This window comes from Cydia amplana, chromosome Z (genome assembly GCF_948474715.1).
Source record: "Cydia amplana chromosome Z, ilCydAmpl1.1, whole genome shotgun sequence".
Taxonomy (NCBI): domain Eukaryota; kingdom Metazoa; phylum Arthropoda; class Insecta; order Lepidoptera; family Tortricidae; genus Cydia; species Cydia amplana.
Genome location: NC_086096.1, coordinates 33153672 through 33178127, shown reverse-complemented (window position 1 = coordinate 33178127; position 24456 = coordinate 33153672). Strand labels below are relative to the sequence as shown.

The 24456-nt window shown below is 35.8% G+C and overlaps 2 protein-coding genes across 2 annotated transcripts in view; one reads left to right on the top strand and one right to left on the bottom strand.

Moving 5' to 3' along the window:
- The window catches only part of LOC134661596 (large ribosomal subunit protein uL18), a 226170-nt gene that overhangs the window by 98927 nt on the left and 102787 nt on the right, over nt 1–24456 (top strand). The gene's annotated exons all lie outside the window — the stretch shown is intronic.
- The window catches only part of LOC134661598 (ras GTPase-activating protein raskol), a 149916-nt gene that overhangs the window by 117973 nt on the left and 7487 nt on the right, over nt 1–24456 (bottom strand). The window contains exon 3 of the mRNA XM_063517738.1: nt 5770–5891. Within this exon, the coding sequence (XP_063373808.1) occupies nt 5770–5891 (122 nt within the window). The remainder of the gene's footprint in view (nt 1–5769; nt 5892–24456) is intronic.

The following is a 24456-nucleotide window of genomic DNA, read 5'->3' as shown; positions in this document are numbered from 1 at the left end:
TTACGCAACGCCTACGGAACTTTTCATGTAAGTATGATAATGTTGTGTTGTGGTACGTATGAGTTAATGGCAACAATAGTAAGAAGTTACCGCGACACTTATAATCAGGTAATACTCGGTTCATCTGCGTGGGAAGCGGAACGCAGCAGTTCGCACTTCCGTCGACATTGTTCCAAGACATCCTGCATGCGCCTGCGATTCGGAACATTTTAAAGCTGATTTTTGGAACAATCACAACTAGACCCAGCGGAACAATCACAACTAGACACGGTGACTGTCTTATACCTTGCATATTTATCGTACGCTTTTCTGCGTAAACATATTTTTTCTACACATATATCATATACCCTCTATGATGCGTTCAAAAACTGCAAAACCCTCCTTCATCGTCCTTAAAACATACGTCGAATCATACCTCTATTAAGACTATATTTTCGTGGCTGCTTGTAGTTGCAACAAAACAAACGTGAACGAAAATAACTTGTAAATTAAAGAAAAACAAATCTGAATCTAGAATCAAAATATTCTTTGAGAAAAATTAAAGTTCTATAAACCTAAATATTGAAACTGTAGGTGTAAGGAAAGACTCAATCCAATCGCAATTATCTAATACCTCTATTTGGCCTTAAATGTGCATTTTAAGCTACCTAATGGTTTGGTCGTTACGATTCATCTAAGCGTCTGATTTCAATGAGGTGCACGAGAATGCTTTAAGCATTTAATCTAATTGCTCGTTAATAGAAACTAGAGAAAACAGTGAAGATCCATTAGCGAAATCCTAAATAAATAGGTATTTATTTATGGTTAGTACACAAGTAAGAGCTCTTAGTAAGATTTCTTTAAACATTTTATGACTTTACCTAACATTTTATATACAGACTGTTCGGTATTACTTAAATCAACTGAGTTTTGATTTTCGAGGAGGTTTATTCCAATCTTTTCAGTTTTAACCACAACCCAATATTAAGGTAAACGTACTAGTGCTCGACATGCTAATGCCCAATAGATGACACCCTGCTGCCACCTCTATTGACAATGACAAGTTTCAAGATGACATATACTGGGACCGCGTCGAGCACCAGTATGTTTACCTTGTTTGTTATTTGGTCGCTTATACATTATCATAATAATTTTAAGATTTAAAATGTAACAAAGTCATTACCTACCATTAGCATCACCGTAATGTCATTTAGTTACATTTAACGCAACAACAAATAATAATGTTGAACTCGGCATTAAATTCCTCCATTATCTTTTTCGTGTAACAAATACATATTTTATACATAGGTACATGCAGTAGCATTTACTCGAAATTTAGATAGCATCTTAAACGTACAGTACATTAATGTAATATATGCTTTACTACAATTTAAAATGTTTTGATTCCAATTAAGATGTGCAAGAGTCGAAAATTGTAGTCATAAAAACCATAACTACACGTTGCCAATGAACATTAACCTGGCTTTGATACAAACAGAAAGTACGACTTTTTATTTTTAAACGACCTCGTTGTCTCCTTGATCTCAAAATTAAGATAATCATAATTAACAAAAGCAGAACATCAAACATCAACTTTTATTCAGCAAATAGGCCACAAGGGCACTTTTACACGTCAACATAGAATTTACATACAACAAAAAAAACACATCAACAATTATAAAATACAACTAAGCCGCAAATATCAAATCAAACTAAAGTATTACATAGAGATGTATAAAGTCTCTAAATGCCGAATTACAAAAAACAAAGATACAAAAACTATAATCTAAAATTATTTAGAGGTGTAAATGTCTCTAAGTGTCAATCAAATTATCCTTAGAGATGTATAGGGTCTCCAAGAGTCAAAATCCTGTATACCTAATTAAAACATTAAGAGAAAAAATTATGACAGTTAATTTAAACAGACTTTAAAGAAGTAACGACTCGGGTACTTTTCTTTTTAACTGCTATTTAAAACCTTTAATTAACCCCTTGTATGTTTTCGATTTGGTTAGAACTGTTGGTTTTTCGTTGTTTACACTTTGATTAGTGATTCTGATTAAATAAGTCTACTGCATATAAATAACTAGCGACCCGCTCCGGCTTCGCACGGGTTAACAAATTATACATAAATCTTCCTCTTGAATCACTCTATCTATTAAAAAAAACCGCATCAAAAACCGTTGCGTAGTTTTAAAGATCTAAGCATACAGACAGACAGACAGACAGACAGCGGGAAGCGACTTTGTTTTATACTATGTAGTGATACTTAGTGAAGTGGAAACAAACGTCAATTCACAAAATTATAGGTATCGCCATCCTTTACTCTTTTTTTATTGCTAAGGACCAGTGTACTATTTTTCTCATTTCTTACTTGGCATGATATACTTAAGTAAGTCACAGACCGGAGTTCATCCATCTTAATCTCGGGACGAAACCCCCTCGGGTTTATTTTGATTTATGCAGAGTGACGGCACGGCGGCGCCTACGCATCGTAAAACATGCCAGCGTTTATTGCCCCCAAGACGATCCTCCATTGTTTTTGCACTCACAAAACAGATACTGTTCAGAAAAGTTAGATTAGGTGATTATGATACTTAGGTGCATTATGTGGATGTCACGGTAGATTTATTATTAGGTATTGACACGAAATAAACACACGATTAATTTAGTCAAGCACAGTAAATATCTCTTTTATGGCTCCTCTACACGATGGGCCATCATACAGGCCCACTAAGATGGGCCAGCGTGTAGAGAGGGTAGTCGTGTCGGATGTCTTATGGCGCGGCGCGATTGCGATGGGATAACCACGGTGTCGGTTATTCGTCCGCACATCAAAGGTAGTGGGCCAGCGATGGTGCGTGCTCTCAACCATCGCATGGCCATTTCGCCTGGTCCCAACGCTGGGCCATTGTGTAGAGGAGCCATAACTCTCGCATGACCATCTCGCATGACCATCTCGCTGGTCCAGGGCTGGGCCATCGTGCAGAGGAGCCATTAATAAACGGCCTCCTAGCCTAGTAGTGACCCTGCCTACAAAACAGGAGGGTTCGAATCCTAATAAGAGCACTTATATTTGTGTGTTTATCGCAGATTGTTCCTGAGTTATGGATGTAAGTATAAGTATTTATCTTTTTTTGTCTATTACAAATATTGTTATCGAGTAGGTATAAGTTGTAGGTAACGTAATAGTTATATTATACTCACAACACAAGCCTTTATACGCTTACTGCGGGACTACGTATGTCGATTTGTGTGATATATCCCATAATAGTTATTATTATTTATTTCAAAATGATGCTGGTTTACTTTGGCAAACCGATAAAGTAAATAAACTATAATCAAGACATTTATAGCATCAGGGAAGGACTAGACACGAATATAGTATAAGTAACCAGCTTAATGTAAGATAATGGGTCTATTGGAGAGATATATCTGAAACTGCGCGGAAACTCAGTAGGTAAGTCCGTAGATCACATACCATTAAGGCTAAAACTATCCACGTAACATAATTCTTATATTATGTTTCCCCCATTAAATGATAATGACGATAATCAGCAGTGCAGTGTAACGCTAGAGAACGCACGCGTTCGCTCTCTGGAGTACTTTCACTAAACTGCGTACAGCAGGATGACTCATTACTACTACTCAACTAGAATCGAGTACCTAGAGATAAAATATAGGGTACCTACTTTTTATTAGGGTTACTACAGCCCCTGTAGGTAAAAATCGATTTCTTATATGTATTTTAACCCCATACTCTGTCTATGCGTGCGTCTGAAATACGACCCATGTCTCTTAACGAGCAAGGTTACTTTTGTAACGCTACACTTTAATTGCATACGAGCTTGAGAAAGAAGGCAATTGAAATGCTTTTAAAACGCTAATTTCAATAAATGGTCGATTATACCAACTTGCTCATGCCCGAGTCTATTAAGCGGCGCAATTTTTTGTACTTGTGAAGAGTTCAACACGAAACGATAATGTAAATGTGCATATAATGAACATGCTTACAATATTTGCATATGCATGAAGATTTTATACAAGGACTGGCAGTTAAAGATTCTTTTTAATTTGAACTGAAGCCAAAAACTTTTTAATAAGAGGTCTACTTAGTCTCGATTCAGAAGAGATCATCCGTACTTATTTCAAGCCACAGTTTTAATTTTAATTTTTTGTTATAATTATAAATTGTATTGTTACAGTTCCTAACTATGTTTATTTATATATATATATATATATATATATATATATATACACGTTGAGAATATGAACTAATACAGCAAGATGCTTTCACTCATTTACCGTTGTTAGCCGTAACAATCTATGACTAACGCATTACCGCTGTTAGCCAACTCTAAGTAGGTACTTACATACATATAATAATATGACTAATCAGACTAATATAATGGATTTTGGGCATGATGTGGTCTGAAGATGGAGATATAACTCTTTCTCACACTAATTACTCGTAGTTACAGCATGAGTGAGAGAGACAAACACCAAGTAGTCATTCAGCGGAATGCGGAACGTTCATCAAACGCGCTTTTAAGTGTTGGGCAATAGTGCTATTTTTATACGTCATCATCAGTAGACACGTTGTTATACCGCTAAAATGGAATCACAAATCACAAAAGATCTAGGAGACTAAGAAAATTTACAAGCTAATAAACTTACAACTAACTTAGGGATGACCAATGTGGATTGCTATTATGAAGGGTATTTTTATAAGTTTGTTAAAGAAATTGTTGTAAAAAAAAGGATGTTACTCGACCTCGAATCAGTTATACGAAAGAATGCTTGGCACTTTAAATATGTACTTGGAGTATTTTGAGTTGTGCTTTTGAAACATTACTAAATTTGGAGCTCCAGATGGTTCAATACAACACACGGGCGCTGCGTCGCCAGTTTTCTTGTTTGAAACTTACCTACGTCTATATAGTCGTCTACGTGCAGTTAGATTATGCAAAGTAATTTTCTACTTCTTACCAAATCCAAATGAATCAATCTAAATTATACCTACTACTATCATAACTCTATTAGTTGCAATCAGTCAGATATTCAGCAAAATATTAACGAGGAGTGTATTCTACCAGTAATATTTCTCACTGTGTTCAACTACTAACCAAAATTGTTTGCGTGTATAAACTGTGCCACGAATGTTGTTTCAAAACTAGCTTTTACATACATATGTAGTTATACGAAATAACAATTTACATTAAAAACCTATTTCACTTATACACTTACTAGTGACCGCCACGCTCTATTGGTTATCGGATTTAGCAAACTGCGTCCGGTGTGCAAAAACTTCGATACATTTACCTATTGATCCGAACAAAATATTTATGAATGGCAACGCACAAAACAAAAGAAGTTACACAAGTGTCTGTAAGGTGTTGCGTTATATCCGCAGCGATTGTCTTTAATTAGGGCCGATACAGACGTACTGCTACTTGTATGGGAACTGCACCCCGACTACACGCCAACTGCAACGTCAGCGTGCAGTTCGAATACAGTTACAGTCGGGTTGCAGTCCGTCTGTACCGGCCCGTTAGGGATACCGTTTATAACTACACCGTTTAGGGGTTCAGTTCAGAGAACGTCGACAAAATAAAGAAAAACTCAACCTTAACAAGCAATCCTAATGGCAAAATGTCATATTTAGTTAGAGTCGTATAAATATATAACAGTTCCAACCGCATAGATTTAGCACAACATGATCTTACCAGATGGATTAGGCGTCAGTACGCAAATGAGACGAGATTATTTCTAAAGATGTATGGTACTTACAGCAAGCTCCTCGCTAGTGTAGGCGGTGAGGATCCGTCTGTCCTGCTGCAGCACGCAATAGAAGGGCTCCCATGACGGCGGTACACCCACAACGGCGCCGCTGCCTGCGCTCGGAGCAGTGTCTGAAACAAACGATATTGCCGTCAGAGACTGTTTCTTTTGCAGATATCTCGAATCCATGAAATATACAGTGAAACCTGGTTAAGTGGGACCTGGATAAGTGAGAAACCTCTATAGCTGAGCTCATGGTGCGGTCCCGACACTTTAGCACTGAATTACCTCTGTTAGTGAGATAAAACGAACCTCTATAACTGGGATTAGCTGTTGTGATTTTATAGTCACATTTACCTCTATAAGTGAGACAGAGTGTATTTTACCTCTTTTACTGAGACTATATTTATAAGATTACATTTTCCTAATTGTTTTTTTAGAATTGTATAGGAATTGACCTCTGTATCTGAGATAACGTCAATATGACCTCTGATGAATCTGATGACCTCTCTAACATGGACTTTATTGATCAATTTCCGTATTCTTACTAACTCTTAGTCTATGCACAAATTCCGCATTTGCTTAATTGTGTCTAAACGACTTCAAGTTTCATTTAGTTACTTTATGTAGTTAAAACTATCGAAACGAAAGCTGAAATTTTGATAAGTAACACGAATAAACAGATTTTCATTTAATACATTTCTAAGACGCAATGAAGTCCGTATCAAATTTAAATGAAAAAATCTATCCTTTGGAGAATCAGTCAAAATAAATTCAAAGAAATATTTAAACAGACTTAAAAAATATTTAGGGACAAGGATTATTTTACCTTATTTATTTTTAAAGATAATTACAAAATACCTTATTAACCACCTCTATAACTGAAATATATCCTCTATTTTCACCTCTATTAATGGGACCCTCTGTAAATGAGACAGACATTTATTTGTACCTGGTTAACTGAGAGCCTGGGTAAGTGAAATACCTCTTTAAGTGAGACAAATCTGCTCGTCCCTTGAAGTCTCACTTATCCAGGTTTCACTGTATTGTGATCCAAAATCGTCAAACTTTTTTCATGTGCAAGTGCCACGCTGCAACGCTGATGCCGCTCCGAAACTCCGAACGCCATATAAAACAAATGGGCGGCATAGGTACGTACTGTCACTACTGTCAGATATTTCTCGACTTCTTTAGTTCACCTTGCGTTTCTGAAAGTCCTCGAGCGGTATACGGTTTACTTGAGGTCAGAAGGTTTATCTTAACACAATTATACTAGTTTTCGGTAGTTATTATTACGAATATAAGCACTTCAATCAAGTTATCTAGTAGTACAATTTAAGAGCAGAACCAATATTGCAGTAGCGCGGCAGCTCGGTAAAGTTTTGCAGACTAGTTCCAATTCACAGTTGTTTCAAGTTGGAAACCCGGAATAATAATTTACTTCGAGCGAAAGTTCAAAATGAAATCTCAGTAACAAAAAGATCCTGAACGATAATGTAATTATTTAAATGTCGCTATTTCTTTTGATCCGGGCAAGCAAACAGGCAAATTCTAGGGGAGGCCTTTGCCAGAAGGCAAACTGACAAGGAAACACCAAGTTAAAAACACAATTTAATATATGTATATAGATTAAGTTGAAATGTCAGAAATAAAGGCTATATTATTATATTATTATACTCTTTATTTATCTTTTCTCTTAAGTTAGGGTTTTTATAATATGAATATAAAAGTAAAATATAAAAACACTTACAAAACAATAAAAAAAAAAATTATATAAACACATTATAAAAAACCTAACCTAGAATGCCGCCGGCAGCGGGGCAGGGCCCAAGCTACCGGTGGTCAGGGCCGCAGAGAGAGGAACCGGCGGACTATCCGCGCCGTGTCCAAGATCACCGCCTTCTGCATCCGGCCCTTGATCCAACCACCTAGCGAGAGTCTCTCAAGATGTTGGTCGAGACTCTTCGCTATTAGACCGTTCGCTGAAACAACTATCGGGACAATGATCGTCGAATCAACATCCCACATGGCGGTTATCTCGTGAGCCAAGTCTAGGTACTTACTGGACTTGTCCTTCTCGGCTTTCACGAGATTCTCATCATGGGGGATGGTGATGTCAACGAGCACGGCCCGGCGTTGCGCTCGATCTATTATCACAATGTCAGGCTTATTGGCTACAATAGTCCTGTCAGTGATAATAGATCGATCCCAATAGAGCGTGGCACGACCATTCTCGAGAACTGGCACAGGTGAATACTTGTAGTACGGTACTTCGCGGTCCACAAGACCGTATAGAAGAGCAAGCTGCTGGTGAATAATCCTGGCTACGAGATTATGTCTGTGCAAGTACTCGCCGTTAGCAAGATGAGAACAACCGGAAATGATATGCCTGAGTCTCTCCGGGACGGCGGCATGCCCGACAAATGTCGACCGTACCGTCCTTCAGGATATATTTCCGATAGTTGTTCGTCATCATTACTTCGTCCGCAATTGCACAGGCAAAACCCTCGGTTTCTCCGAAGAGATCCCCGAATCGTAACCAGTTCACCGACGCGAGCAGGTCCACATCGGGTCCCGTGAGGGCCTTGTAGAACCGCCCGTGTAGCACCTTACTCTCCCATGCCGTCTTGCGATCCGCAGTACTTAGTACCACAGGTTTGCGCCAGTTCTCGTTTGCCAAGGAGAGCGGCGTGAGGTTCCTGTCTACTGCCACCACATCACGATGCATCCCACACTGGTTGTTAAGGAAATAATTCCTGAGATTGTACACCTCATTATTATTATTATTATATTTCTTTTGATCCAAACAACTATTCGTAGGCCCATCGATGCACATAAACTATCGAAATGACATTGTGTTGTGTATTGAGGGTCCATTTCCAAATACGTAAGTTGACTAACAGCAAAGTTAAAGCCAATTTACTATTTGTATTTCAATAAGGGCCTGTTGGCAATTAATAAATATTTACCCTGTTACAATATTTATGCGGATAAGTACTAAAGTATTGCTGATAGAATAGAAATTTAATTTATAATGCACAAACCAGATTTCACAACAACTACGTCAAAAACGTACTGCACTAATAAGTGCGCTTGGTAAAAATATACATAAAATCCTCGTATTTTTTTACATTTATAACCGAGACCCTTTATAAAAGCTACGAGTGTAGCCTAGATCCGGTCGATGTTTTAAAACATTTTCCATTTTATGACGTTAATATTTTGAAAGCGGGTCTGGGGGAGTCGGTGTTTTAGATTTTCAGCTCAAACATTTACCGACTTGCACTATTTCAGATCGTCTATAATGGAATACCGACCTAAAATATGGTTTCAGACGAGCTAGGACGTCAAGGTAATTAATATAGTAGTTTATGCAACAGTGATATAATAAGGGTTCTTGAAATTCAAGGGTCGAAGTTACAAAACGAGACGTAGTCGAGTTTTGTAAAAAAAGACCCGAGAATTTTAAGAACCAATTATGAGCTGTTGCATACATTACTTTTTCTATGACAGCTGCAGCAAAAAAAAAAAAAAAAAGAGTTATTATTAAAAAAAAAGAGTTATTATTAAAAAAAAAGAGTTATTATTAAAAAAAAAAGTTATTATTAAAAAAAAAAGAGTTATTATTTAAAAAAAATTGAGTTATTATTTAAAAAAAAAAGATTTATTATTGTAAATGAAAACATACCTCTTTCAATCAAGATGATCGGAACTTGTATCTTTAAAAAAAAATAAAGCAGTTGTATTATACTCATAAGATGTCATCTTATGAGCCTATAGACAAAGCATTCAAATGACATTGCTTTAGATATCACTGTCAGTCATTTAATTGACACAGTTAAGTGCTGGAGTAGAAAAAAATATAAAGGGGCATGTAAACGTTATGTTATTCTTATATGACCACCATCGACGTAAAATTCATTAATTCATATTTATGTAGACAAAATAATGATAAAATGTCGAAGAAAGACGGTTCAATAATAATACATATTACAAAACAAGGCAGTGTTAAACGTAAAACCTACGGTGCATTTTACATATTTGCGAAACTATTAAAACCGCCCTCGCATAATTTTATTCTAAAGAATGTGATATTAGTAGTTTATGCAACAGTGATATAATAAGGGTTCTTAAAATTCAAGGGTCGAAGTTACAAAACGAGACGTAGTCGAGTTTTGTAAAAAAAGACCCGAGAATTTTAAGAACCAATTATGAGCTGTTGCATACATTACTTTTTCTATGACAGCTGCAGCAAAAAAAAAAAAAAAAAAAAAAAAAAAAAAAAAAAAAAAAAAAAAAAAGAGTTATTATTGTAAATGAAAACATACCTCTTTCAATCAAGATGATCGGAACTTGTATCTTTAAAAAAAATAAAGCAGTTGTATTATACTCATAAGATGACTGCTAGCAGTCATCTTATGAGCCTATAGACAAAGCATTCAAATGACATTGCTTTAGATATCACTGTCAGTCATTTAATTGACACATTTAAGTGCTGGAGTAGAAAAAAAAATTTAGATACAATAACCTGCTTAATACAAAAGAAGAGTATTTCTGTACAGTCACAAAAGTACCTACTGTTCAAATTAAGTACCTACGTAGGTAGATTCAGGAGTCAGACCAAGCTAAGTTGGCAGCGATTTTGATAGCCCAGACGATCGTAGCGTAAACGTCATAATAGGCTACATGACTAATTTTCATTTATGGTATCAATCGATCGGGTTTGTTTTTAGGATCAAATGTCTATATGGGACCCATTGCGTTAAAGTAACACAAAAGTCAGAAATTGTAGTCAAAGGCCGACAGTCGCACTTCACTCGCGAAACGCCCTAAACAAAACGACAAGGGAACGTGACGTCAAGGTCTGGGAGCCCATCTTGTAGTATGGACAAAACAAGAAAATTGCGTTTTTGTCGGTGAAATATTGCGTTTAAATATGTATATAGTTGCTATACAATATTTTTTTGGATGAAATGTAAGGAATCGAATGGTACCTACCCTTACTTTTATCGTTTTTGGAAGTTTAAAATAATAGTATTTTATACAATCGTGATATAATGGAGAGCTTTTCAGTCGAGTACCGTGTTTAGGCAACGAAGCTTGCTGAGTTGCCTAAGTAAGGTACGAGATTGAAAAGCTTGATTATATCACTATTGTATACAATACTTTTTCTACGAGTCAACAAAAAAATACTTAAAACTAGTAGAAGAATCATACATGTAGGTAAAAAAACCAAAAGTATACAGCTAAGATGCGCGAGCAGCCGCGATACCTTCATACTCGTCCGCGACCCGGCCCCCGCGCCCCGCGCCCCCCGGTCGGTTGGTCAACGACACCTTCTCGTAACTCATGAGGCCCTGGTACTTGCTCCGCACTAAATTCAATTTTTAGACAGCTTTTGATTGGTCAATTTCATTATAGTTGCCTAACTGTATCGAAATGAATATTATAGTTGACTAAACTGTATCGAAATGAATATTATAGTTGAGTTGGGGTTAAAAAAGTATGCGATTTCACTTTGGTATACGAAGTCTTAATTCAAGCGTTGCAGTCGACGAGTAGAAAAACTTAAATTTTGAAATTTTCAGGTCCTATATTTTTGTAATTTTTCAATATTTTATTTTAATATCCACATTATTGTGATAAATTGCTCGTTTGCTATCTATTTTACTAGATTTTGTTATAAAATTCAACATGTGTCATCATCCCTATTTCATAGAATTTTGACGGTTAAAATAACACTTACCGTCTGAGTTATGAAAATCGCTGCCAATTTAGCTTGGTTTATTTTGTTTTTGTATAATACGCATTATTTTGTTTAGACTTAAACTAAGTAGCAAATCTGGAAAAATATTAATAAGGATCCCTTTGTGACGCAAACCCGCTATGCAACATGAAACACGAATCAAAATACTGAAAGACTCTTTAACAAACAATAGACGTGCTGCCAGTGATAATGCATTTTTCGTGACAGTTTGAACGTTTTCAGAGTGAAACTCGATATGTAGAAGCACCAGTGCTAGTGCTTTCAATCACATTGAATAAGGCAGTAGAAAACGGAAATGAAATGCTCAAAATGATTTTCCATTTTATAGAAGCCTATATTTATGAAAGCTTTTTAATATCACAATTCAATTATGTTCGAAATGTAGCACAACTTTGCATGCCGGTTGCAAAGCTTTTTTGCACGACACAGAAAATGTATTTTTATTTAAATAATAACTGATGCTGCTAGCCTCAGAGGTTGCGTTTTGACTTTTAGCGCAGTTCTATAAAATGACAAAATTAAAATACTTATAACAAATGAAATAAACAATTTGGCCTATTTTGTTTTGTGAATTTATTATGTCAATTTTGCCTTCCTTTCACATACAAGTTCGCCTTTATTATTTGTTATACCAATGTTTTTACTGTTGTTTTGTATTTTTTATTGTGTTAAATTGTTGGTTGTAATTTGTATGCTCATTGTGTATGTGTTATAAATTCAGCTTGCCTTCTTTGGTGGCGCTGTTTGCAGCATGTTTAGATCACCCACTGCCACTTTGCGGAAGCTGTCAAGAGGCAATAAGTATAAACATAATACACACAGCATCAAATAGGTAGTGACGACCAATGTGGCCAAATGTATCGTGGCACATCCTTAGAGTTTGTTCGGAAAGAGAAGAGTCGTGGAATGTATTGGGCCCCATACATTTCACGACTCTTCTCTTTCCGCACAGACTCTAACAAAGGTGTGCATGACTAATATATGTTTGATGCTGATCGTAAGTACACGTAAGTATTACAATCAGCATCATCTCAAAATGCTCTCCTACTTCAAAAGTTGGGAAGCAGTCCAAACGGCGACAGAAGTAAAGTGGAACAATTGTTCAGCCAATGAGCGTTAATCTCTTAAACACTGGCGGGAAGTGTTAAACAGTGACTCAATGCTACAGATCACGAACCTACTAGATAAAGTATACAAGACGACTCGCGTTCAGTAACAGTCACCGTCAGTTATATCCGAGCGGTCAAGGTGTTCACAAATATGTGAACGACGCCTCTATTGTTAAGACATTAAAGTGCATGTTTAGATATTTTTTGACCACCTTGGCCGTCGATTTATCCGATGACGACTGTACCTACGTGGCGCTAGGAGCTCAGAGAACTTCAACCATACCAACCATCCATATTTACGATCTGTAAAGTGAATACTATAGGTAGAACATTTTTGTTAGTTCAGTTTACTGTTTTTAAATGGCGATTGCGGCAAATGCTTTCAGCTAACAGAGCCACTAGTATAAGATGGTGTTAGGTGTGGCGTGGCTCACCGGTGCGGCTCGTGTCATAATTTGTCACAAGTACCTAATACGTCAATTGAAGAGTGCTGCTAGTCTTCCTAAACGTTACTTAACGAGTCGACAGGATGTAATCTATGCTCAACGCACAACTTGACTGTTTGTTAAGGGCCTTCGGCCCTAAAGCAAATTAAATTAACGCTCGATTGATACAAAGATAACGTTCACTTTAACCCTAATTTAAAGGTTATTGTACAATGCAATCCATGTAAGAAATTCGAAGCCATGCCTGAATCAAATTTAGAAATAGTTGTATACGTATTCTACCACGTTCCTAAATATTGAACGTGTAATCATGAGAGTAATCTCAAATCAATACCATATCGAAATCAAGGCTCAAGGTGAAAGATTGAATTTAGATTGAATGGATAGAAAACTGCATAAATTGTTACAGTGTACTCCAGTTAACATTGCCGGTACCACAAACTTATTTATAAACCTGAACTACATCACGTTTTGCAGTTTTAACTCTTTTTCATAACGTGTACTATACTTACACAATTTCGCATAAAAGCTACAGCATAAGTACGTTGCGTTGCTGTGATTTAAGATCTTATTCAATTATCATCTTAAAACCGTAATAAACATCCATATACTCTAATCTAGATCTTACGTTTAATATATTATGGTATATTTTTGGATCCGTCGTACATTTTACGGAGGACCGCGTGGGAGGCACCGGTTTAACGCCAGACCGGCCTGTAACGCGACAATGAACTTAACTATTACGAATAAACAAACGAACATCGCCAACCGACGACATGTTGCGTTGCCGATTTATTTATAAACACACTACTAAACGTGGACAAGATGCTTGTATCGCAGTCAAGTGTGCGATAGCCGATAAGTATTGGGGCGCAGTGCACGCGGGCAGTGCAAGAAAACCAAAAGATATAATCTTAGATAGTGCCATGCACGCGCCTCTTCTTGGCTTTCCTTACTTACTCTGAGACAAAGCAACCTTTAAAGTTTAATCAACTAAGCTTTGCTGTAGGGCATCAACAAAAATCAAGTTAGCTAGAATAAGTAAGTAAATAATAAATAAAATTGTCTATGTACATTCAGTAAAACTACCTATAGCTTGCTTAGTAAGCGATATTGACGTGTCCTTTTATAGAAAAACGTTTTTTTTTTTTAAATAAGTCACAGCAAATATGTAACAATTATATAGCATAATGATCATTTACATCCTTTTGGTGCAAAAGTAATAGTATACTATTTTTATTAAGCGTTTTTCAATAAAAAGCCACATCAAGATTTTTTACGTTTTCCTAATGTTAAAATTTTTAACAAGGGCAAACGCGTATTTTACTTGAAATGGGTGTTTACTTAAAGCATGGAACACCTTGTAGCTATGCTGCATTTACACTTTATTCGCATTGGCGAGTTAACAATGAAGTATTAAGATTTGAGATACAGATTATAAGCTCAGCATTAAAAATCACCCTTGAATTAAACTTTACCTTGAAGTAATATTATGTGAACCTGTATTTTTACTCACGACGAATTGCATGTTGTTCTTGGGTTTGATTGTACACTCGGATGAATGAACAAAAAGATGGCCGATTCGTCATACATCAGACCATGCGATCCCTGGCCTTTGGGAGGCATGCGTGAGGCCGAAGCCGACATCGCAGAGGCACTTTAAGACAAGTTTGATGTCATGCACAACACACAACAACACGGCGTCAGCGATTAACCTTTTAATTTTAAAGTTTTAACTCACCTAGAGCACTGGTATCTTTTATGACAGAAATTTGAATTTCAAGTATTTTTTCTGACTCGCATCGTATTTTACCGGGGAATGTATTTGACTTTTCTTAACTTACTCAATATGTATTTATGTTATGGTAATTCGTTGGCCTGAATACTTACATTAAATTACACATTAAACCTTTAAACATCACGTAATAGACCATTGGGCGAAGGTTAACTAAGTGTTGTGATTGGATTCAGTTTCAGAAATAAGCATGTTAAAAGTTGTTTTCTGAATGTCATTATTGACAATCGACCCTATTTATTTCGACTTATAGAAAATGGCACATTTCTGAGGTAACTATTACTTCAGCGTCTAGCCGCCCACTAATTAAAACTTGCACAGAAAAGTGAAATTTTTCATTTGTCAAAACCAAATGAAGATTCAAAATACAATGGATTTGGAGCCTTTTTTAGGGTTCCGTAGCCAAATGGCAAAAAACGGAACCCTTATAGATTCGTCATGTCTGTCTGTCTGTCTGTCTGTCTGTCCGTCTGTCCGTCTGTCTGTCCGTCCGTATGTCACAGCCACTTTTCTCCGAAACTATAAGAACTATACTGTTGAAACTTGGTAAGTAGATGTATTCTGTGAACCGCATTAAGATTTTCACACAAAAATAGAAAAAAAACAATAAATTTTTGGGGTTCCCCATACTTCGAACTGAACCTCAAAAAAATTTTTTTCATCAAACCCATACGTGTGGGGTATCTATGGATAGGTCTTCAAAAATGATATTGAGGTTTCTAATATCATTTTTTTCTAAACTGAATAGTTTGCGCGAGAGACACTTCCAAAGTGGTAAAATGTGTGTCCCCCCCCCCCCTGTAACTTCTAAAATAAGAGAATGATAAAACTAAAAAAAATATATGATGTACATTACCATGTAAACTTCCACCGAAAATTGGTTTGAACGAGATCTTAAGTAGTTTTTTTTTTAATACGTCATAAATCGCCTAAATACGGAACCCTTCATGGGCGAGTCCGACTCGCACTTGGCGGTTTTTTTTATATACTTAGGCCTCTAGCTCGAGGTTAAAACGGTTTAAAATATTTAAAGAGATGTTTGAAATTTTTACTTAATTCTGCGATTTGCCTAATTCTCTAACCATCGATTGTGTTATGAAATTCTTCATTCTAGTTGTTAAAAAACCGCAGTGTCACGGGTCTGTGTCCGTGGAAACGCGGTGGAAACGCAAAGGTCAGCAGTTGTCCACCGCCTGCAAAGGGCGTCGCCCCACTCGCTATGCCAGTAATTATACAGCATAACCCGCCGCAGCACATACATAAACTCTAATTATATTACAACACCGTAGGTATGGATATACACATGCATATGGATGGAGATGTCCACATATCTACTTATGAACCGTGAGAATGATATATAAGTTGGTGTTTGTTTTATCAGGCCACTATGTTTAATAGTCGTAATACCGTAATATTATGGGTACGACATTATGAGTAGGCTGCCAATTGCGGGTGCACATTTGATATGATTTGACGTATAACTAAGAAGAATGATATTTTTCTATTTATAAAGTTACCTTATTTTCCCTACTCATGCATTAGGTACTCATTTATTTTTTACGATATAATTCCACTGACTGCAGTCACTTCTTTCCAGTTATTTAACTCAAACTACGATTGTAAGTACTCGTAAATTAAATATGTCCACATTAGTAAATACGAAATAAAGACAAATAAATAAGTAGGTACGTCCCATTTAACAACGAAAGAGACTATGTTCGATTTCTAACAGAACACAGTTTGTAGATATACCTTCAAACAAACAATTCTGTTAAAATATGTGTCATATAACAAAATAATCATAAAAGAATAAATTGAAAGCTTATACTTACTTGAACACACCTTCATTTAATTAATCGGTAGATATTTATATGCTAGTTCTTAAACATATTGAAATTATTAAATACAGAAAGTACAGATAATAAAGTAACTACGAGTCTGTAGCCATTTCGTTAGGTTCAATGCACTGTCTGTTGCTGGAACAATAATTAAGCTCGATGTATTCCATTCCATTAGTAATGTCCGTGGTGTCAATTAAAGAGTACGTAGGCGTAAAATGTATAGTACTTTTGATATTATATTATATGTATTTTGCATAACTGTCAGTTCCAATAGCTCCATTGATATTCTTCACAAATGTTAGATAACCTGCATTGTCTGCATTATCACCAATGTATTTGAGGCAGTCCTCGTGTCCTATTTATTACCGCCAGTGTAGTTCCATTATCATCTTTACTACACGGACTTTACGTATAGGCTTTGAGGGTTGCTGACACTCTATTGAAAGGAGGCCGATCTTTACGATTAAGCAACCTTCACGAAACAATTCTGGGGATGTTACATCTTTTAGTTTAATATCTACAGACTTGACAGTTACAAAGTTTGATAGATATTGTTAAAAAACAATAAGCCATCGCCGGTTTGTCCAGATATTGCATGCACGTTTTATCATTTCCTATAGCAAATATGGCGAAGAGAATAGGTGGAATTAAATGTCAATATTTACCTGGCGTGATCCGTAATGACATTGCATAACAAGATTCTGTAACATTTCCCAAGTGACGTACGTAAATAAAAAGCAGTTCCCCATTATCCGTTGTGTAACGAAACAATGACGTCGCGTTGATTACGTACATTTTAAAAGATTTTACATAAATCTAGGTAGGTAGGAATAAAATGTGCATGTATTGTATTTTTAAGGGTAGTTACTCTACATATTATAATGTATTATTAGTTATGCTCAGTGTTGCAGATTTTAAACTGAACAACATCAATAGCATCATGACACTGGTACAGCAACCAAAATATTTAACGTGATGTTTGTCACTAATTAAAATAATATACGTGAACAATCATACATAAAGGCGATTATATATTAAAGCCAGCTAGCTTTAAAAGCAGTACGCAGTCAAGCTGTATTGTAAATTATAAGTCCCTCAATGTTTACCATTCATAAACGTGCTTGCATACAACGAACAAAGGGGAATAAAGGTCCTCTGCTAGAGCGCGCCCATTCAATGTATTATGAAAAGAAATCAATTAATAAATAAGTCGTGAATGCACTATTTACTGTGTGACACCCGATCGACGTGACTCAAGCCGAGAAACCCTTTAGGCTGACACAGTTTTCAATGGTACTTACAACCTACATATTACTAGCTCACTACGCTCAACTTAGAGAGCAACCTAAATCAGTATTAGAAAACATCGTTTCTTTTTACTATATTCTACTCCATTTACCATCAAACAGAACAAGAAATTAAAATCATAATCATATACATACCTACAATATTTACGTTAAAAACAATATTAGGTAACTGATATTTTATTCCCACACAGATCGAAGCCACGCAAGAAGGCAAATAATTCCAGCGAACAGTAAATTTGCAGACCGGGTCTTTAACTAAACCATTAATGAATCAGAAATGCTGTTAAGTGAAACAGTAACATAAGAGTTATTACGCTCCCGCCGCGTTATTACACTCTAGATATATTGTAATCACAAGCCAAGTCAATTAAAAGCGGTTGACATTTTTAAACTGCATGCGTTCACGCGATCCAGAGTGCGGCCGTGACTTTTAGTTATTTAATCCCATTCACATACACAGACACGCCGTCACACTTTTTATTACCATTTCTTCCTTTATCGAGAATAGGTTTCTATTTATTAAATATCGTTACAATTTGTTCCATTACATGGAACACGTGCTCTCCTATCATACTTGTATCATACGAATTGTAAATATAATATAGTCTATGAATACTTATAATATAATAAATATGTAGTAGTCGTAATTCAACGTTTTTATGTAGTTGGTTTAGAATATGTAAATTGTTTTTATAAGGAAAGCTTTTCTCTAGAATGGTAGACAAAGGTGAAGTTCCCTGAACACTTGATTAACTCGATCATAATCATCAGGAGGTGACGTCAGTGTAGTCGGGTTGCGGGAGATGCAAACCTGTTTGGCAATGTTCGTTACAAACGAGGCCAAGCCTCTTTAAGGGGCAAACTCCAAGACATATATACTCGAGAACAAATGTAGTCTCTTCGACTCATATTTATTTTCTAATGATAAAATGTACGTATAGTAAGGAGTGACTACAGACAGTAAAGACTTTTCTCCTTTGTTTTCCTTATTAGACTTAGTTTTAATCGTAGAGCTATAAAGCGCACATACTCGTACAAGTTTATGTTACGAATTTCGGATAAGGTATAATTCAATGTGTATGAAAAGTCACGCTCATCAGGCCTACCCGAAAAAAAGTATCAGTGGAAATACAAATGTATCCGGTGCCGGTGATCATAGATCATACTTTGTACAATAAACAATAGGTATTAAATAACTTTATACACCTATATTCGTATATTATAAAGGACTTTATTGTAAAGGTATTTGATAATTTATTTAAAGGAAAAACATCAAGAATGAATTAGAAATAGGTAATTTAAAAATGTAAAATTTCTTTCAAATGAGTCACTAAATACATACTCACTAATAATCCGCGATTAAGCTCCCGACGTACGAATGTACAAAGCTTTCGGAATTTGTGCTTGGTATACAGGTGCGGCGGAGATTGGTAAACGCTGACACTTCGACACAGTGTCCCCGTTCATAGAAAAGTACAAGTGTCCGACAGAAGTTTAGGTTTCGGTTTCGGACTTGAGGTTTTGGACTTGAGGCATAAAAATCATTTAACATTCGATAATTTAACCAAAACTGCCGAACCTTTCGGCGGCGCCGAAACTGTATTTTCGGTGGTGTCCAGTTTCGGTTTCGGTTGAAAACAGAGCAAAACCGAACCTTCGGTTTAGGTTTCAGTTTCGGTGGGACACTAATAATAACCAGTCACCAAGTGCAAGTCAGACTTCTACCTCATCGTCGTACCTCATAACACGTTTTTTTCTGCACTCATAATTAGAGTTATTTTTATCCGTTGTTATACTTGTTATAGACTATAACGTTATAATATGTATATTTTGTTTTGTAATTTATAATCACGAACGGTTGATGATTATTTTTCATAATTGTGGGAATACAAGCTAAAAATGAGAACTCTAGCTGTTGGTAATGTATTATTTCTAGATCTCTTCTTTGCTTGTTTTTTGTTACTTTTTTATGTATTATTGTTGACTTTGTGATATTTTATTATTGTAATGTTACTATTGTATTTGCATGGCTTTTGTCTATATTAGCAAATAAAGAACTGAATAGACGCGGATAGCGGAGATCTCGTTGGCATCCTTGTTATGATTAACTAGGGTTCACAGTTTTATTAATCCACTTTATACAGTTTTTATGGACTTTATTCATTGATTGTTTTGCGCCACATTTGACTAATGAATATTGAAAGCTTAATAAACTTTTATTTCACGGTAATATAACGACCGATCCGTATCAATAACGATTTGCATCTAATTAAAAAAGGTCAAAATGATTGCAAACTTTTAACGTGTTAATCAATAAGCAAAGAACCGAGTAGGTACCTAATGAATGCAGTGGCCCATAAGCAAAGGTTAATTTACACTAAAGGTCTCAATAAAACTTGACATTGTGCAACCTCTATACCATTTACCAAAATATCAGTTGCATAATGAAGTCTGTACATAATAAATAATAACCGTTCGCTATTAACATGCGATGTATAATTTTTATAAATCTTGTCACTATAAAATTTACGAAATCTTCGGCAAAACAAGACTGAAAATATGTTTGAAATGAAAATACGCCAAATAAAGTAAGTAAGAGGATCGGTATGAGACTGATATAAAAACTTACTCTCATTGCCTAGATATTTGGATCATACGAAGCGTGTAATATTATAGACGATGATTTGGCATTTAAAGCTGTGAGAAACTGCGATAAATCATTATTCATTAAATTAAATTAATCTCTACCTCTTTGAATATTTAAGCTTTAAAAAAGTTGCTCGGTCAAGGATTGGGGTTTTATATTCATATCATAAATGAATATTTTATACATGCTTATCACTGTTAGTTAATGTTACGGCTTATTCCAACAAGTACAATAACATAAATATATACAATACAAATTATAAAGCCATTAAAAAAAGAAGCATCTTAGTATACCAAGTGTTACCAATTTATAATGTTAAAATGGAGTGATATTCAGTAATTTCAGTGATCAACACATTTTCTAAAGTATAATCTGGATGTAGTTTTGGTTCAATTATAAAGTTTAGAAAATTGGTTCAAGTCAAAATGTTCTTCTAACCTTGCAAATAACTTCGGTATCCTGTGTCCTTTTATAACAATTTAGGTACAAAATTAAACAATTCTCAACTTTCTAGCTGTCAAGGTAGAAAATGCTCTAACAATATGTTCTAGGTATATTAGTATCTACTGCCCAAATCTCATACTCGCAAGCAAAACGTCTCCGCCCATTTAATATTACGGAATCACGATTGTAACATCAAAAACTAATCAACCTGCTAGCCTAATATCGCTTCTCGGGTTACCGGCATTCCGTGACCAAAAAAGGTTTAACTACATTATTGTGTACGTTCAGGTTTTAGTTGAGCATTAGCTTAACTGTATGTTTGTACATAAAATGTCTACAAGTGTCAAAGTTTATCGCGAACATACAAACATACAGACAGATGCGGCGGGGGAGTTTATTTTATAAGGTGTAGGTGACAACAACACTTGCCTGCGGTAGATGCCGGTCGAATACCTAGTTAAGGGCAAAATATTCGTGTGATAAGCAAGAAGTGTAAAGTGCTGCCCACATATTGTTATAGAACACGGAAAACGCAAAAGTAAGCGGTATAGTAAAATAGTTTGAAGTAGCTATTTAGGCCCATGACTTGTAACATAACACTTGGATGTCAAGAGAAATGTGGCGCTGCGGCCACGCGACGGAACCACTCCGACATTGTGGACAGCTAACGGCAAACCCACTTTACACACGCGTATCTCATGTAACCTACTCGTACATTAGATACGAAACGCAATACCTACTGCAGTAGTAACTTACAAAAGGGAAAACACAAAGCATACCTAAATAAAACAAATTGTGAAAATTACTATTTAACATTTCCAATATCTCGCACTTTTTCAGTTGTGTTTGTAGGTACTATTTTCAAGTCGAAAATAGGTATAAGATTAGTAATAATATGTATTTGTAGAAATACTTCTCTTCACAACCATCGCTGTGCTACTTTAAAACGGTCACTACTCACTAGCGTAAGTAAGATAACTTTGATATTTGGATTTTACAAAAGTTAATACTTATCTTGTTTCGTATTATGTAAATATGTAAAAATAAGCTACCACCAGGACCACACCTGATGTTTTCAATATAATTTTGCTATCCGCAATCAACCAAAACGCGCTAACAACTGGTATTTCAATATGTGTCATTAATGCATAATGTATGTAGTTTTACAACACGTATTTCAACATGAGTGTTGAAGGTTACTCCATTAGATCAGAATGAAAAATTGACAAAATTAGTCTTAATCATGTATCCATTTCACAACCCGACGTCACGTTCATCGTGGGCACCGAACAATAGAAATAGCCCGGGCAATGGAAAAAAATACTCAATAAACATATTCGTCGAATGAAATAAACATGATAACCGGTTGAGTCGACTTATCGAAGCCTTCGCGGTGGCAAAACGTACCCAGAATCCAGGTTATTGACTTGCATTGTCTTTGTACAGTACCTACAGTGACAACCCGCTTCCAACCGATCAAACAAAAATGCCAACGGCCTTGTCGGCCACTTCATAAATCTGTAAAAGTATGGCAATGTATAATGAAACCACAAGCTGACTCGAACAGGAACGAACGGCAAACAATTACAGTCCATTCTCTATCAATAAGTAACCGAACACAAATAAACCTTGAAAGCGGACATTATACGAGTAAATCGTGTGCCAAAATGCAATGTTCTTGCCATTTATTTGGGTGAATAAACGAAACTAGAATGGTACAAACCCGAAAAACAAACAGCGGATATATCAGCAATCTAAAATTAGTGGTTCAAGACTGATTACAAGGTAGTTAGTTACAGTTACAAGTTTTGTAGGTGGAATTCGACCGAGTAATTTGAAACAATTTTATTACAAAGAATATTTCTAAACGCAACTCGTGATCACATTTAACGACTTTTGCCAGTAATACCTCCAAAGAGATAATCAATACAAATTAAACGATTATACATACGTATATTACATAGATTCGTACTTCTTCGATGCTAACAAACAACGCACAGCCTGACCCCTAAACCATGCATGGAACTGAAGAAACAGATATTCTTATGTTGTACATTTCCATTATGAAAGGTGTGCACTATCCAACCCATAACAATGCAGAAGGCCAAGAAGGGATACCAAGAAAAGTTTTAACGACATATACACGAACGAATCCGAGACCGGAGGCTAGTATACTATATTTTCGCTATATGTTTATTTTCGATACTTATAAATTTAATATGAGTGATGTATAATTGATCCTTCATGATTCAGTTACATCGAGTGCATTCATGGTATAATATTTAAGCAATAGGGGTTTCTTTGTTATAATAACACTTAACAATTCAACCAAACATTCATCCTCTTGCTCTATTGAAGTGTTGAATAGCAAGTGTTAAATGCATATGCAAGCATCCTGTAAGGTAAACGGTCCGCAGGAAAGCCGCACTTGTTAGAAAGTATAATCAAGCGATTGTATCTCCACTGGACGAGGATGCAGTCGCCATTGTTATCCCAGATAAAACTTATCAAACGTAATAGAAAAGCCGAAAATTGTAAATTTTGTAAAACAATACTTAAAGTATAAATAGCAATTTAACAGGTTATTTTATAGATGCTTTGATTGGAATAACGAAGCAGGTTAGACAGGAGTGACAACATTCCGCGTAACGTCGAGCTCGACCGGCGTAAGATGGTGTTTTGAGAAGAACTGCAGGAAATAAAGAAGAGACTCATGAATAATTTAAAACGAGTGCGCCTTTTTGTAGCATGTACATGTACAAATAGGCTTTCATTACTTGAGAAACCTAATCACTTCTATAGGGTGAGTTACAAGTAGGTTCCCTTATTCTATTAATTACAATAGGCAACATGACTAATTTTCATTTATGGTATCAATCGATCGGGTTTGTTTTTAGGATCAAATGTCTATATGGGACCATTGCATTAAAGTAACACAAAAGTCAGAAATTATAGTCAAAGGCCGACAGTCGCACTTCACTCGCGAAACGCCCTATACAAAACGACAAGGGAACGTGACGTCAAGGTCTCTGGGAGGCCATCTTGTAGTATGGACAAAACAAGAAAATTGCGTTTTTGTCGGTGAAATATTGCGTTTATGTATATAGTTGCTATACAATATTTTTTTGGATGAAATGTAAGGAATCGAATGGTACCCTTACTTTAAACGTTTTTGGAAGTTTAAAAAAAACTTAAATTTTGAAACTTTCAGGTCCTGTATTTTTGTAATTTTTCAATATTTTATTTTAATATCCACATTATTGTGATAAATTGCTCGTTTGCCATCTATTTTACTACTATTTGTTATAAAATTCAATATGTGTCATCATCCCTATTATCT